The sequence below is a fragment of the Protopterus annectens genome, chromosome 4.part0 (genome assembly GCF_019279795.1).
Source record: "Protopterus annectens isolate FY-2018-M chromosome 4.part0, PAN1.0, whole genome shotgun sequence".
Classification (NCBI taxonomy): Eukaryota; Metazoa; Chordata; order Ceratodontiformes; family Protopteridae; genus Protopterus; species Protopterus annectens.
In genome coordinates this window covers 48,349,143-48,361,980 of record NC_056733.1, presented here as the reverse complement: position 1 = coordinate 48,361,980, position 12,838 = coordinate 48,349,143, and the positions used below count along the sequence as shown (strand labels likewise).

The following is a 12,838-nucleotide window of genomic DNA, read 5'->3' as shown; positions in this document are numbered from 1 at the left end:
CTCTCTCTCTCTCTCTCTCTCTCTCTCTCTCTCTCTCTCTCTCTTTCTCGTTAAAGATTATGGAGGACACCTGGGTCCATTATCGGCAAGGACATTTCATGTTCTGGATGCATCTTCTCCCTTTATGGGCATTCCTCAGGAGCAGTTTCCTTTCTTTCCAGGGGTGCTTCAGGATCTCCTGACTTGGGGAAGTATTCAGGAAGTTCCAGTTTCCCAAAGGAGAAAGTGATTTTACTCAAGAATGTTTTGATGCCCAGAAAAGAGGGCACTTGGAGACTTATTCTAGACCTCTCTCATTTGAATACCTTTCTGAAGGTCCCTTCCTTTTGTTTGATGTTCAGATTTTGTTCCCCCCTCTGCTTCCTGAGGCTTAACTGTTGTCTCTGGATCTCAAGGATGCCCATCTCTATTTCCCTATTCATCCCCCTTTTCAAGAAGTTTTTGTGTTTCTCTGCTTTCTTGGATTTTCACTTCTTTGCTTTGCCCTTTCTACTGCTCCAGGGCTATTCACCAAATACCTTGCTCCTGTGATTGCTTTTTGCAGGCTTTGCAAGCTAAGGGGATCCAAGTTTTTTCTTGGACAGCCTTCTGTTTCAGGCATCATCTCCATTGAGTTTGTTGCAAAGTCTTCATTTTGTCATTTCTCTTCTGCAGAGCCCTGGGGTTCACTATAAATTTCAAAAAGTCCTTTCCGATTCCTCAGGATCATGTTTTTCTAGGGTACAGTATCCAGATTATTCCTGTGTTGGCTTTGTGCCTACTCCCAAGGCCCTAATTCCCCTTTCCTTCTTTCACTCACTGCTTCCTCTGGTTTCAGTAACAGCTTAGGAATTTCTGATAGCTGTGGGATTCATGGCTTCTACTACTCCTATGCTGTATTTTGCCAAACTCCACTTGAGGAAATTTTAGTGGTTCTTAGGTCAGTTTGGCTTCAGCATTCTCATCCCCTCGAATTCTTAGTTGCTCTTCTCCCATGTCTCAAGCAGAACTCCACTGGTGGGTTCAGCAGTTGACTCTCAATCCAAGGGTCCCTTTTCATTCATTTCTTCCCTCTCAGGAATGGCAGGGAGTTTGGTTGCATCATCAACAGAAAGGCCATATAAGTGTCAGAGATGAGAGCTCTTCTGCTGACTCTTCAGGTATTTCATCTCTTTTCCTCTCCAGGTCCTCTCAAGGTGTTTACAGACAATGCCACAATGATGTGGTATGTCAACAAATGGGGGGGGGGGTACAAGGTCTTATCTTCTCTGCCAGTTAGTTCTCCTAGTATGGGAACTAACTATCCAATATCAGGTGACATTGCAGTCAGTTTACATTCCCTCAGGTCAGAACATAGACTATCTGAGCAGGTCTATAACTCAATCAAATGAGTGGATGCTTCACAGAGATGTGTTTCTGGACATTATCCACCAGTGAGGTATTACTCAAGTGGATCTATTTGCCTCCCCTCTGAACAGACAACTTCCTGTATTTTGTCCTGGAGTTTCAGCTCTTCTGGTTTGGGAGGTAGACGCCCTCTCCTTTTCTTGGTAGGGGATGTTTCTCTATGAATTTCCTCCCCTTACCCCCATTCCAAAGATTAGTTCAGAATTCAACAGGATGCTCACAAAATCTTGTGGATGATTCCTTTTTGGCCAAGACAGCATTGGTTCCCTCTTCTGCATTTGGGCAGGGGGGGCAGTCATCACAAGTTACCTCACAGGCTGGACCTACTTACACAAGACAAGGGATCTCTCGTCCATCCTCAACTATCCACTTTTCAACTGACACTGTGGGTGACTGTATTCTGATCCCACATAGACACTTTTTTTTTCTGAGGATGTGCTTGAGGTCCTGCAGGAGGCCAGGAAACCAACTACTAGGAATTCCTACTTATCCAAATGGAAGAGGATTTCTATTTGGTGTTTTTCTCGTAACCTGGATCCACTTTCTGTGGATGTTCATTTGGTTCTCGCTTATCTGTGTGAATTGCTCAATGCTGGGTTGGCTTACTCTTCTGTCAAGGCCCACTTAACAGCTATCTCTTCTTGTCTGCCTCTTTCACCACCTTTAACAAATTGTTTAGTTTTAAATCTAGAAGCTAAAGGCATCCTTAGCTGTCCCAGAAAGCCTGCTCCTCCTCCCTGGGGTCTTAGTTTTGTTGACTCAGGCTTCTTTTCAGCATGTAGCCTCAGCTTCCTTGCAACATTGCTCATCGGAGACTGTGCTTTTGTTGGCTCTTACTTCTGCCAAATGGGTGTCTGAGCTTCAAGCCCTTATGCTTTTCCTCATTTTTTTGGTGTTTCATAAAGACAGGGTGTCCCTTCATACTAAACCTCCTTTAATGCCCAAGGTGGTGAATGAGTTGTCCCTTAATCAGTCTATTCATTTGCACACTTTTTTTCCCTTTTTCGCAGTCTGCCAGTGAGAAGGTGCTTCATGTTGGGTGAGCATAGACAACTCAGATTTTATTTGGATAAGAGATTGTTAAACAGTGCTGATGATATTTTTTTCACCCTTGGTCCTTGGGCTTTGCTGTGTCTAAGCAAATTATTTATGTATTCTTGGATGTCTAAATCCATTAATTTTTGTTGTTATTTTCATTTAAGAGCCTTCTCTCTTCTATTAAGACTGACTCTGACTCTACCAGAGCTGTGGCTTCTTCTGGTGCTTTTTTCGAGGGTTTGGTTACTAACTCTATTCTTGAGGCAGCTACCTTCTGGGCATACATTTACCAAGCACAAGTTGGATGGAATTTCCAGAGCTGATTTTAAGGCCATCCTTTATTGGTTCCTAGAGAGCTTTGCTGGTCCTTCCTCCTCCCTTTCTTCCTGAGCTTTGGCACACTCCCTATGGTTATGAATACTGAAACAGTGAATGGAGGCACATAGTACAGTTGTGTAAAATCTTACCATAGTGGTAGATGTCCTTCTCTTCACTGTTGCAGTATTCATTCCCTTCCTGGATGTACTGATTACTTCTCTTCTCCTTGGACTGGCATTCCTACTGGGGGTCTCATTTTTGAGGATGGTATGTCTGGATGTCACCTTTATGCCTTAAGATATGCAAGGAACATAACGCATGATGCATGGTGTACCTTAGAGCAACCTAAGGCTTTGGTATAGTGGCCAGACATCAGGCCGCCCTTGGCAGGGGATCCCTATGGTTTTGAATACTGCAACAGTGAATAAAAGGACATCTACCATTATGGTCAGATTTTACACAACTGTACTTTTCAGTATGTATATGTTATAGGAACAAAAAAAAATGTCATCCATAATTTGAGGTTATGTTGATCGTCACTTTTATCCATTACAGAAGCACTTGTGGTCAGTGGTCATTCTGAAGATGCACGGGGAATATACCAGACTGAGAACAGCAGCCTTTCATCCATGTCTGAGACAAACAGCTTGCCTCCAGATCTTGCGCCTGAAGTACAATCTCCAGAACTTTCTAACCAATCAGTTAGCCTGGGAGTAGTCAGTGAAAATCAACATGAAAATAGGCAAAATAAGAAAGTAAGTACAGCTGTTATGAATGCTCTCCACTGGTGTTTTTATTAGACTTTCTAAGAACATGGTGTTGGTTCATTTACATTTGCCCCACCCAAGACAAGTTTAGACCTTTTTTTATGTTTTTCTAGTACCACATTCCACCCCTTCCATATATCTAGCACTGGTATGCACTCAGTTGAGATTCATGTGGTCTGTCTGACATCTTCTGTCTTTTGCAACTCTGCTCTCAAAAGAGGGAATTCAAATTGCAGACGTACTGTATTTACATTTTCTGCTGACCCCACAGTTAAACAATGGTTTCTGATTGCTTATTGTCCTTGTGGACATAGAGTTGGTGATCACTATGTAGATTTGTTGGTTGTGGATGAATTTAAAACCCTTAATTTGAGGGCAGTAATAGCAATAATAGATTGGGGGCTTAGAAATACTGCATTTGTCCATTTTCTGGCTACATTCTTCACCTTTGGGTAATATCACTCCAACTGGTATTTCACAGTGCTGTCTTAGATATAATAACCTGCCTTTTGTCTGCCTGCATTACAATTCAACCACCAAAGCCATACCATTCAACTTTTCCCCCCAAATTGTGTGGTAGAGGGCCTAGTCTGAATGGTGCTATAGTGCCATTTTCAAAGTCTGACTCCTGCTGTTTCTGCCAAACATTTCATTTTAAAACTAGTGCAGCAACCATTCCTCTGATACTTTTGGATCTAGTACTTGACTTTTATTGTACCATTTGTTGAATGAGTTAACATGCTTTTTACATTCAGTACAGATTTTAGGTGGGGAGCTTGCCTCAAAAGTTTTGTAATTGTGTGTTAAATGGTTGTGGTTAGTAGGAACTTGGGTGTTTTAATCTGTAAAATAATATCCCCTTTTTGACGGAATCCTAGGGTTAAAAGCTCCACAGTAAAAGTAATACAATATCAAGACAACAGTAAGCAACAGAAGATAAAAAAAAAAAAAAACAAGTTATGTACTTACTATAACGTTCCATGTGTGTTGTCCATCTTGGCCTTTATTCTCACTGATGGGTCGGATCTGATGCATCTGATCCATGCCAGCCTTTACAAAAGCTCGATGACTTCAGGAAAGCTTGTGGGCACCCTTCCCTACCCATAATGCATTTCCCCAACTTCCTCAGAGTTTTTGTCCTACTAGAAATTATAAGGAAAGCATGAAATATTTAATATATGAAGGTGTCGTATATAATAATTATGGATATTAGGGGAGAAGGTTAGTCTTTCTGAGACTATGCAGGTCCTTAAATCCAATATCTGCTTGGTCTCCCAGGAGATCTGGAAGCGGGCATGGAGAGTGGGTTGTGACAATAAAGGCCGAGATGGACAACGCACATGGAAAGTTATGGTAAGTACATTACTTTGTGTTTCTGTCAATCTCTTCTTTATTCTCACTGATGAGACTGCATCCCAAGCAACCTGATGCTTGGGTGACTCATGGGAGTTTATTCCTCAGAACCATAGAACCAAAGGAGGCTGTACTCCTAGAGGCCAGATCCACTTTATAATGAGCAATAAAGGTATGGGGTTTCGCTCATGTGGCTGCACTGCAGCACAGATGTTATCCAAAGGTACCCTTGCTTGAAAAGCCATAGAAGTAGTTCTCAACCTGGTGGAATGAGCTTTAACAGGGAATGGAAAGGCTGTAATTTTAGAGTTGTAGATATAGGAAATACAAAAGGTGAGCGATCTAGATAAAGTAACTTTTGATACTGATTTGACCTTTCCTAATGTCTTAGTAAGACATAAAGAGCTGGTCCGATTCTTAAATTTGTAAGTTCTGTGTAAGTAAAAATGTAACTGCCTTTGAATCTCTAGAAGATGTAGTGAATATATTCTCCCTTGTTTTGGAAATTTGGGAAGAAAACCGCCAGTGCAATATACTGAGGTTACTTTCTGATGCAACCTTTAGAAGAAAAGAGTAATTAGTACTTAGAGACTCTGTCTTTACGAAAAACTAGGTATGGGGGCTTGACAAAGTTTGTAGTTCCGAAACTCTTCTAGCTGACGTAATAGCCACTAAAATGAATATTGTCCAAGATGGGAATTTCAAGTCGCATGTGGCCGAAGGTTCAAATGGGGGACAGACAATATCTGACAAGATGAAGTTCAGAACCCAAGGAGGAGTTGGGTGTTTATTTGGAGGTCTTATCATTGTAGTGCCCTTCAAAAAGGCCTTACAAAGCCTGTGAGACAAATTCACAACACCATTTTTTCCTACATGGAAATCTGAAAATGCTGCCAGCTGGACTCATAGTGGAAGCTGCTGCACCTTCATGAAAAACCTTTTGAGAGAAATTCTAGGATGGAATGTATGGGTGCTGAAAAAGGATCGATCTGGTTATCACTTGCCCATATTCCAAACTTATTCCATTTACTCTTGTATAGTTTTCTTGTAGAGGTTTTATGGGAGGACAACTAAATATGTTTTACTGGGGAGGAAAGAAGAGGAAACCTAGCAATCAAGGGAACTGGAGCAGTCAAGCTGTCAGTTTGAGGTTTTGGAGGCTGGGATGCTCATTCCAGACGGATTTGTCAGTAGATCTGGAGCCGGGTCAAGAATCCATGGTTCTTCCAAAAGATGAGGCTGAAGGAAAGGAAACCAGATCTGACAAGGCCAGTATGGGGCAATCAGGATTATTGTGGTTTCCAACAAGCTTGCTTTCTGCAATAACTTTGGAATCAGAGGAATTTGGAGGAAAAGCATATAGGCATTCTGGAGGCCAATCGTGAACAAGTGCATCCCTTGGCGACTTCACCTTAGCAGGGATCAGGGCAATGTAGTTTGCTGCATTTGGTATTGGTGAGAGAAGCAAAAAGGTCGCAGCAAGGCTGGCCCCATTTTCGGAAAATCTCTTCTACTTTCCGATTGAGGGACCACTCGTGGCCATAATATGGCCCTGCTCAAGTTCTTTACAATCACATTGGATTTCCCCAGGATGTGCATTGCAACCAGAAAGTGGTTGGAAGATGTTGCCCATTGTCAAACCCTTAGTGCTTCTCGACAAAAGGGGTAAAAATCTGGTTCTTCCTTGTTTATGTACCAGACTACCAGCATATTGTCTTTTCTGAATCACTATTGTTCCTAGAGGAAGAGTGTTTTGAAATGCTTGCAACACCAAAAGCACTGCTCTCATCTCTAGGATGTTTATGTGCAGGTGAGCCGTTTGTTTCTGCCAGGTGCCTTGGACGGTCTTCCCCTGATAATGCTTCCCCCACACTATCTGGGAATTGTCCGTGGTCACCATGGCCTGAGGTTTAGGGGGAATAAAGAGACAGCCTTGAGGTATTGAAAGAGAGCGAATCCACTACTGGAGATCTTTTTTTTGCAATTGTTGGTTATGAGAATCTTGTGGGATATTGGTAAATGAAAAGTCTACCATTGTGTGGAAAGTAACCAATGAAGTATCCTTATATGTAGGTGAGCTAGAGGAAGTAGTACAATAGATGCTGCCATCTTCCCCAGTACTTGTAGAACTTGTTTTGCAGTGACTTGGGTTTTCTTGATTAACAATTTCACATGTAAACTTAGATCATTCAATCTGTCATGAGGGAGTCTTGCTATCATCTCTGTTGTATCACTGTCTGCTTCTATAACGTTTTGAGATGGCTCTAGAGCAGACTTGTAGTTTATGGTAATGCCTAGGGAGGAACAAAGCTGAAGTATATAAACCCTGGCTTGCAGCAGTAGATCCCTGGTCGCGGCAGTTGAGTCAAGTCATCCAGATACAGAAACACCTGGAATCCTCTGCGTCTGAGGTGAGATGCCACTACTGCCATGCTTTTGGTGAACACTCTGGAGGCTGTAGAGAGTCCAAAGGGCAAAGCTCAAAACTAGAAATGACTGGCTCTTAGCTGGAAGAGCAAGAACCTTCTGGATTGCTGTTCCATTTTGATGTGGTAGTATGCATCCTGAAGGTCTATAGAGCAGTTCCAATTGTCTTTTCCTAGGAATGGAAGTATTGACTGCAGTGTCACCGTCTGGAACTTGGTTTTCTTCACGCCTTTGTTTAGTTTGCTGAAATCCAGGATTGGTCTTCAGTCTTTTCTTTTCTTTGGAACTAAAAAGAACCTTGAGTAAGTTTTAGATCCTCTGGTTTGTGGGTACTTTGAATTTCTAAACTTGCTTGTTCCATTTAACTGGGTGGAACATCTGGAACTGATTTGGTTTATGGGAGTGGGGAAAGAGAAGGGAATGGTATAACCCTTGGATATTATGTCCTGTATCCATTTGTCATTAGTTATGTCTTGCCAGGTTTCTAGGTGCAGTGATGGTCGTCCCCTGACTGCCTCCAGAGGCGAGCGGTCGGGCACTCCTTCAGGAGCACTGAAAGGGTCTGCCAAAGAAGGATTCTCTGGAGCCCTGATTCTGTGGACCTCCTCTGAGAGGGTGGTGTCTTCCAATATTATTCCCCACTCTGCCTCTGGGAAGGAACTACTACCTTGTATGTCCTGGTAAGACGTTTGCGATTTCCTGAACCAAATCTTTCCACTACCTTTCTGACCTTTTGGAAGTGGTCTACTGGGAGTGGAAAAATGCACTCCAACTGCAGACAGTCGTATCCTCTTGTTCACACCGGGTTGGCGTTTCTTTAACTTTAGGCCCAAAGAGAGATGAGCCATCGAAGGGAGCATTAACAAAGGAAGACTTAAAAGGCTCTGCGAAATTGCAAAGGTGCATCCTAGCCTGCCTCCTAATAAGAGATGCCTGAATCCGCTGCCCTACTCACTCCATCTGCTGTATACACGACAAGTCTCATGGATTTGTTGACCACTGAATTCAGGGCAGTGAGCTGTGCGTTGACCTTGCCTGCCACCGCATCAGCTGCATCTCCCTAGAGAGAGTCTGATAGTTCTTTTAACAGGTCTCTCTGAAATCTGGTGAAAATGAGTAAGGTAATTCAGCGATCATAATGCAAAAGCTGCTGAAGAGAAGACACGCTTCCCATACCTGTCCATGGTCCTAGAATTCTTATTAGAAGGATGGATAACAGAGCTGGTCTTAGAAAGATCCTTTTTTGTGGCAACCACCACGACCATGGCATTAACTACTACACCTTTGGTAAGGAAGGATTGGTCCTTGGGGGCTGTAGTATACTTGTTTGACCTCCTAGGAGTGGGTTCAATGGAATTTGGCATCTCCCATGCCTTCAGAGAGATTAACTGATTAAGCTCATTGAAAGGCGGAGTCACCCAAGAAGTTGAAGGCTGAGATCTGAAGGCCTTCAGGGTATACTGACTCCTCGGCCGAGGGGGAGGAGGACTGCCAGTCATCTCTCTGTTTCAACATTTAGGAGACATCCTCAGGAGGAGACCTTTCGGACCCTTCTGCTTCATCGGTGTCTTGAGGTCGGTATCTGAAGTGACAGACTCCTCTGGGGAGTCTAGATGCTTCCTCTTGCATGATGTCTTCTGAGAGACTTCCTCAGTGAGGTAGTCTGGAGAAGTTTCGGAAGAGGGGGATGTTCTCTGGGGAATATCCTGAGGCCTAGAATCTCTGCAGTCCTGTGGATGGGGGTGAGAAGGTAAAGACACCTGCGCAGACAAGGGAGGAAGCTCTGAAGAGGACTGGGCCTGAGACTGGGAAGCAGTAATCACCCTCCTCATAACTTCAATAGCACTCCGCCATGAAATCCCCAAACCAGACCACGCAGATGTCAGGGCTGAAGGAGCTTGCAGAGCAAGAGACAGAAGCCCCAAAGAAGAGGTAGGAGCTGACTCCATCTGAGCTGAGGCCCTGAGAACCCGTCTGTTCTGGGAGATCCGAGACTGCTCTTTGGACCTGACTGGGGAGTCTGACTGGATGGAGATGCTCAGGGCAGACACCAAATCAGAGGAGCCAACATGTCCTGAACCCAATACAGACACCTGCTTGATAGCTGAGGCTTCTGGCTCCCAAACCAAAGGTCTGATCAGAGGAGGAGTAGGCTCCGAAGGGGGACAATGAGACTGATCTGACTCCTTTTGGGCTCTGATCCAAAAGCAGCTTGGCCAAGGTAGGTGTCTTGAGAAGCCTGTGCACCACCCTATCCACATCTTCATGTGCGAGGCTCCTAGTTGACCTTGTAGACCGTGTTAGGGATCTGGATCTGGCTAAGAACAGTGAAGGGAGCCGAGACGTAATTTGCTCCAAAGATGGAGATCGGCTCCAATTACAGTACTCCACATGTAATGGGTCTTTCATAGCCGAAGAATCTGTAGAAGTTTTCAGAGCCAAAGACTCTGCTTCGAGGAAGTCCCTGCTCTAGAAGTTGATGCCTGCTCCATAGGTACTGTCAGAGAGGACTCTTGTCTGTAGTTTGGCTTTCGTCTCTAAGGCAGATTTAGGAGCCGAAGAAAGCAGTTTTCACACTCTCTTCTGACTTCTCCGATTTTGGAGAGGAGGGATCAACAGAAATAGCCTCAGAAAATGTGGTTTTCAATAACCCCTTCAAAATCAATGTGTTTTTGTATTCTATAAGTGTCCTTAGGTTAAAGGTGTGGCATATAGAGCAGGACTCCTGCAAATGGAGAGGCCCCAAACAATATATGCATAAAGTGTGAGAATCCTTTGGCGTCATCTTTTTGCAACACTTTTTCACATTTCTTAAATCTGAAAGGCTTGCTTTCTTTCTGGGACATACTGACTAACTACAGAAGCAAACCGCTTAACTAATTAAAGGAGAAACCTCAAGTTTTTTTTTGAAAAAAGCAACCACCACCACCAACAACTACAAGGGGAAGAGGGGGTGGGTAAGTCCTCTAAATTAAATGGACTTTATTAACTATCTTCTAACTAAAATGGGCAGTTAACCCGAAAGGAAGAGGAAGTAAAAACTATCAACCCTACTAGCAGAAATGGGTAAGGGAAAAATACTCTCTTAAACGGGTACAAGTTAAACGCTCTCTTACTTAAATGGACACCAACGATAAAGGGAAAAAGCAAACTGTGAAACTAACACTAAAAAAGGCAAGGTATTAACAGGTAAGTAACTTTAACTACACATAAGCAGAAATATTAATTATAACAATTAGCAAAGGTGATAACGAGATATCAAAAACTTAGCCCAGAGCTTGCTTAGAAGATCCTTCTTGCAGCATGGCAAATGAGATCTGAGGAAGTTGGGGAAATGCATTATGGGTAAGGAAGGGTGCCCATGAGCTTTGCTGAAGTTCTCGAGTCATCTGATCGACTGATCAGTGAGAATAAAGGCGAGATTGACAACAACACATGGTATATTATAATACTCAAATGATAAAAAAAAAATACTTAATATCAGGTATAAGTATTAATGTCTACAATTTACAGTTAAAATAATTAGTAGAAAAAGACAAGGGGTAAGAATGCAAGAAAAACTGTACAAGACAAAAATAAAAGTAGTAGGAAAGAAAAAAGAAATTTAACAAGAGTAGTAGAGTTGAATATTAGTTTAAGGTTAAGCTATAATTAGAAAAGTAAGTTGTCCTACAGTTAAACAATTGGAAAAAAATAGTAAAATAGAAAAAGGGAATGCTATTATTTGATAGAATGACATTTGGTTGAATCTCAAAACAATGAAACCAAATGACTGAAACCTCATTAGCTGACTGTTCATTTCACTGAAATGTCATTTAGTTTATGTAGTATGTTTACATGTAGTTCTGTAGTAGATGAGTAGATTTTATTTTACATTTGTTAACCGGGAAATTCCGACTGGACTAGGTCCATTTACAGTGGAGGCCCGGGGAGAAAAACTCCACATTTTTAAGCAAGAGAAAAATATTTTTATGCAGAGTAGTACAAGTTAAATGATAGAAATATTTTTATACAGAGTAGTACAACAGAACAGTCTGATATTCATATTAAAAATGCAAGTGGACAAGACACGTCTCAGTAGTCGGACAAGACACGTCTCAGCAGTAGGGATTAGGCGCTACTTACAGGCTCGGCTAATGGCTGTTAGAGTATTAGTCCCATAGAGGATTACAGTGACTAACTTGGTATTGGTGAATGGATACAAGCAGGAAAATATAGGAAAGCTTAAGTAATACAAGGACATTAACATCCAGGTATTAATCAAATGTGATTTGAGGGAGGTTTTGAAGTGGGAGGTGGTGGAGGCAGTGGTCAGCGAAGGTAAAAGGCAATTCCAGTTTCTAGCAATGGTGTGGGAATATAGCGCTTTTCCTGCAGTATTTGCTATAGAAGAGAGATTTGTCACTAGAGCGGAGAGGGCGATTTGCTGTGTAGTGGGTAAGTAGTTGCTGATGGGGTTTTATCAGGGTATTTTAAGAATATTGTAGACAGTAACTAGCTGGTGGTAATTAAGTAGTTGAGGTAGTCCTAGTCAATTTAGGTCCCTTAGAGCACCACAGTGATGTGTTCTGAAGCTGGTGTTTTTAGCAAACTTGGCAATCTTATTGTAACATGATTCTAGTTTGTCTAGAGCTATTTTTCTGAAGTGGGTGAAAATTGGCACTGCATACATTAGTGTGGATAATAGGCAAGTCTGGGCTAGTGTGATTCTTGCTTGGTCTGAAAGTTTTTGAGCCTATATGATGTGCCCATTTTTTGTGAACCTTTTTGACGGTTTGTGAGATGTGGACATTGAAGTTAAGATTATTATCGATTTCAATGTTGAGCAGTTTGGTATGGTCAGAAGGGGAAATGGTAGTGCCATTTTTAGAGGTGATGGTGAAGGAGAGGGGAACAATTTTTGATTTGTTAGGGGTAAATAGTAATTTATTCTTATTGGGGTTTAGGATGAGTTAGATATCAGAAATACCTTTTTCTAGAGTTAAAGGTTTCCTGTGTGAGTTGCAGAATGGCTGGAGATGGGGCTGTGCAGATTAAAGTCAAATCATCTGCATATTGAGTAAGTGTAGCATACTGGGTTGAGCTGTGTAGATTATTGGTAGACAGAAAAGAGAAGTGGGCCCAGTATTGAGTCTTGTCGGACACCTATGGTGGTAGGAAGTTGAGGGGACAGTACACCTTGCCATTGAACAGATTGTTTCCTGTCAGATAGGTAGTTTCTAAACCAGGCTATAGTAGATGGGGCAAAGGATAGCGAGGCTCGAGGATCTAACAGAATGGTGTGTGAGACCATGTCAAATGCTTTGGAGAGATCCAAAAAAAATGACAGATGTAAAGTTATTGTTGTTCCTGTGTTGGTTAACTAGATTAATGAAAGAGAGAGAAGAGCAGTGGCTGTGCTATACTGTGGGAGGAAGCCATGTTGTGTGGTGGACAGGAGTTGGTGTGTTCAGGAATTTAATGACTTGGGAAGTGGATACACTTCTCTAGAAGTTTAGATAGGTGGGATAGAATGGCGATGGGTCATTAGTTTGAAAATCATAAGAGTT

General features: G+C 42.4%; 1 protein-coding gene across 1 annotated transcript in view; it reads left to right on the top strand.

Moving 5' to 3' along the window:
- The window catches only part of RNF213 (ring finger protein 213), a gene marked incomplete in the record, with an annotated part of 2,890,576 nt that overhangs the window by 178,032 nt on the left and 2,699,706 nt on the right, over positions 1-12,838 (top strand). Inside the window, 1 exon segment of the mRNA XM_044069632.1 lies at positions 3,298-3,497. Within this exon segment, the coding sequence (XP_043925567.1) occupies positions 3,298-3,497 (200 nt within the window).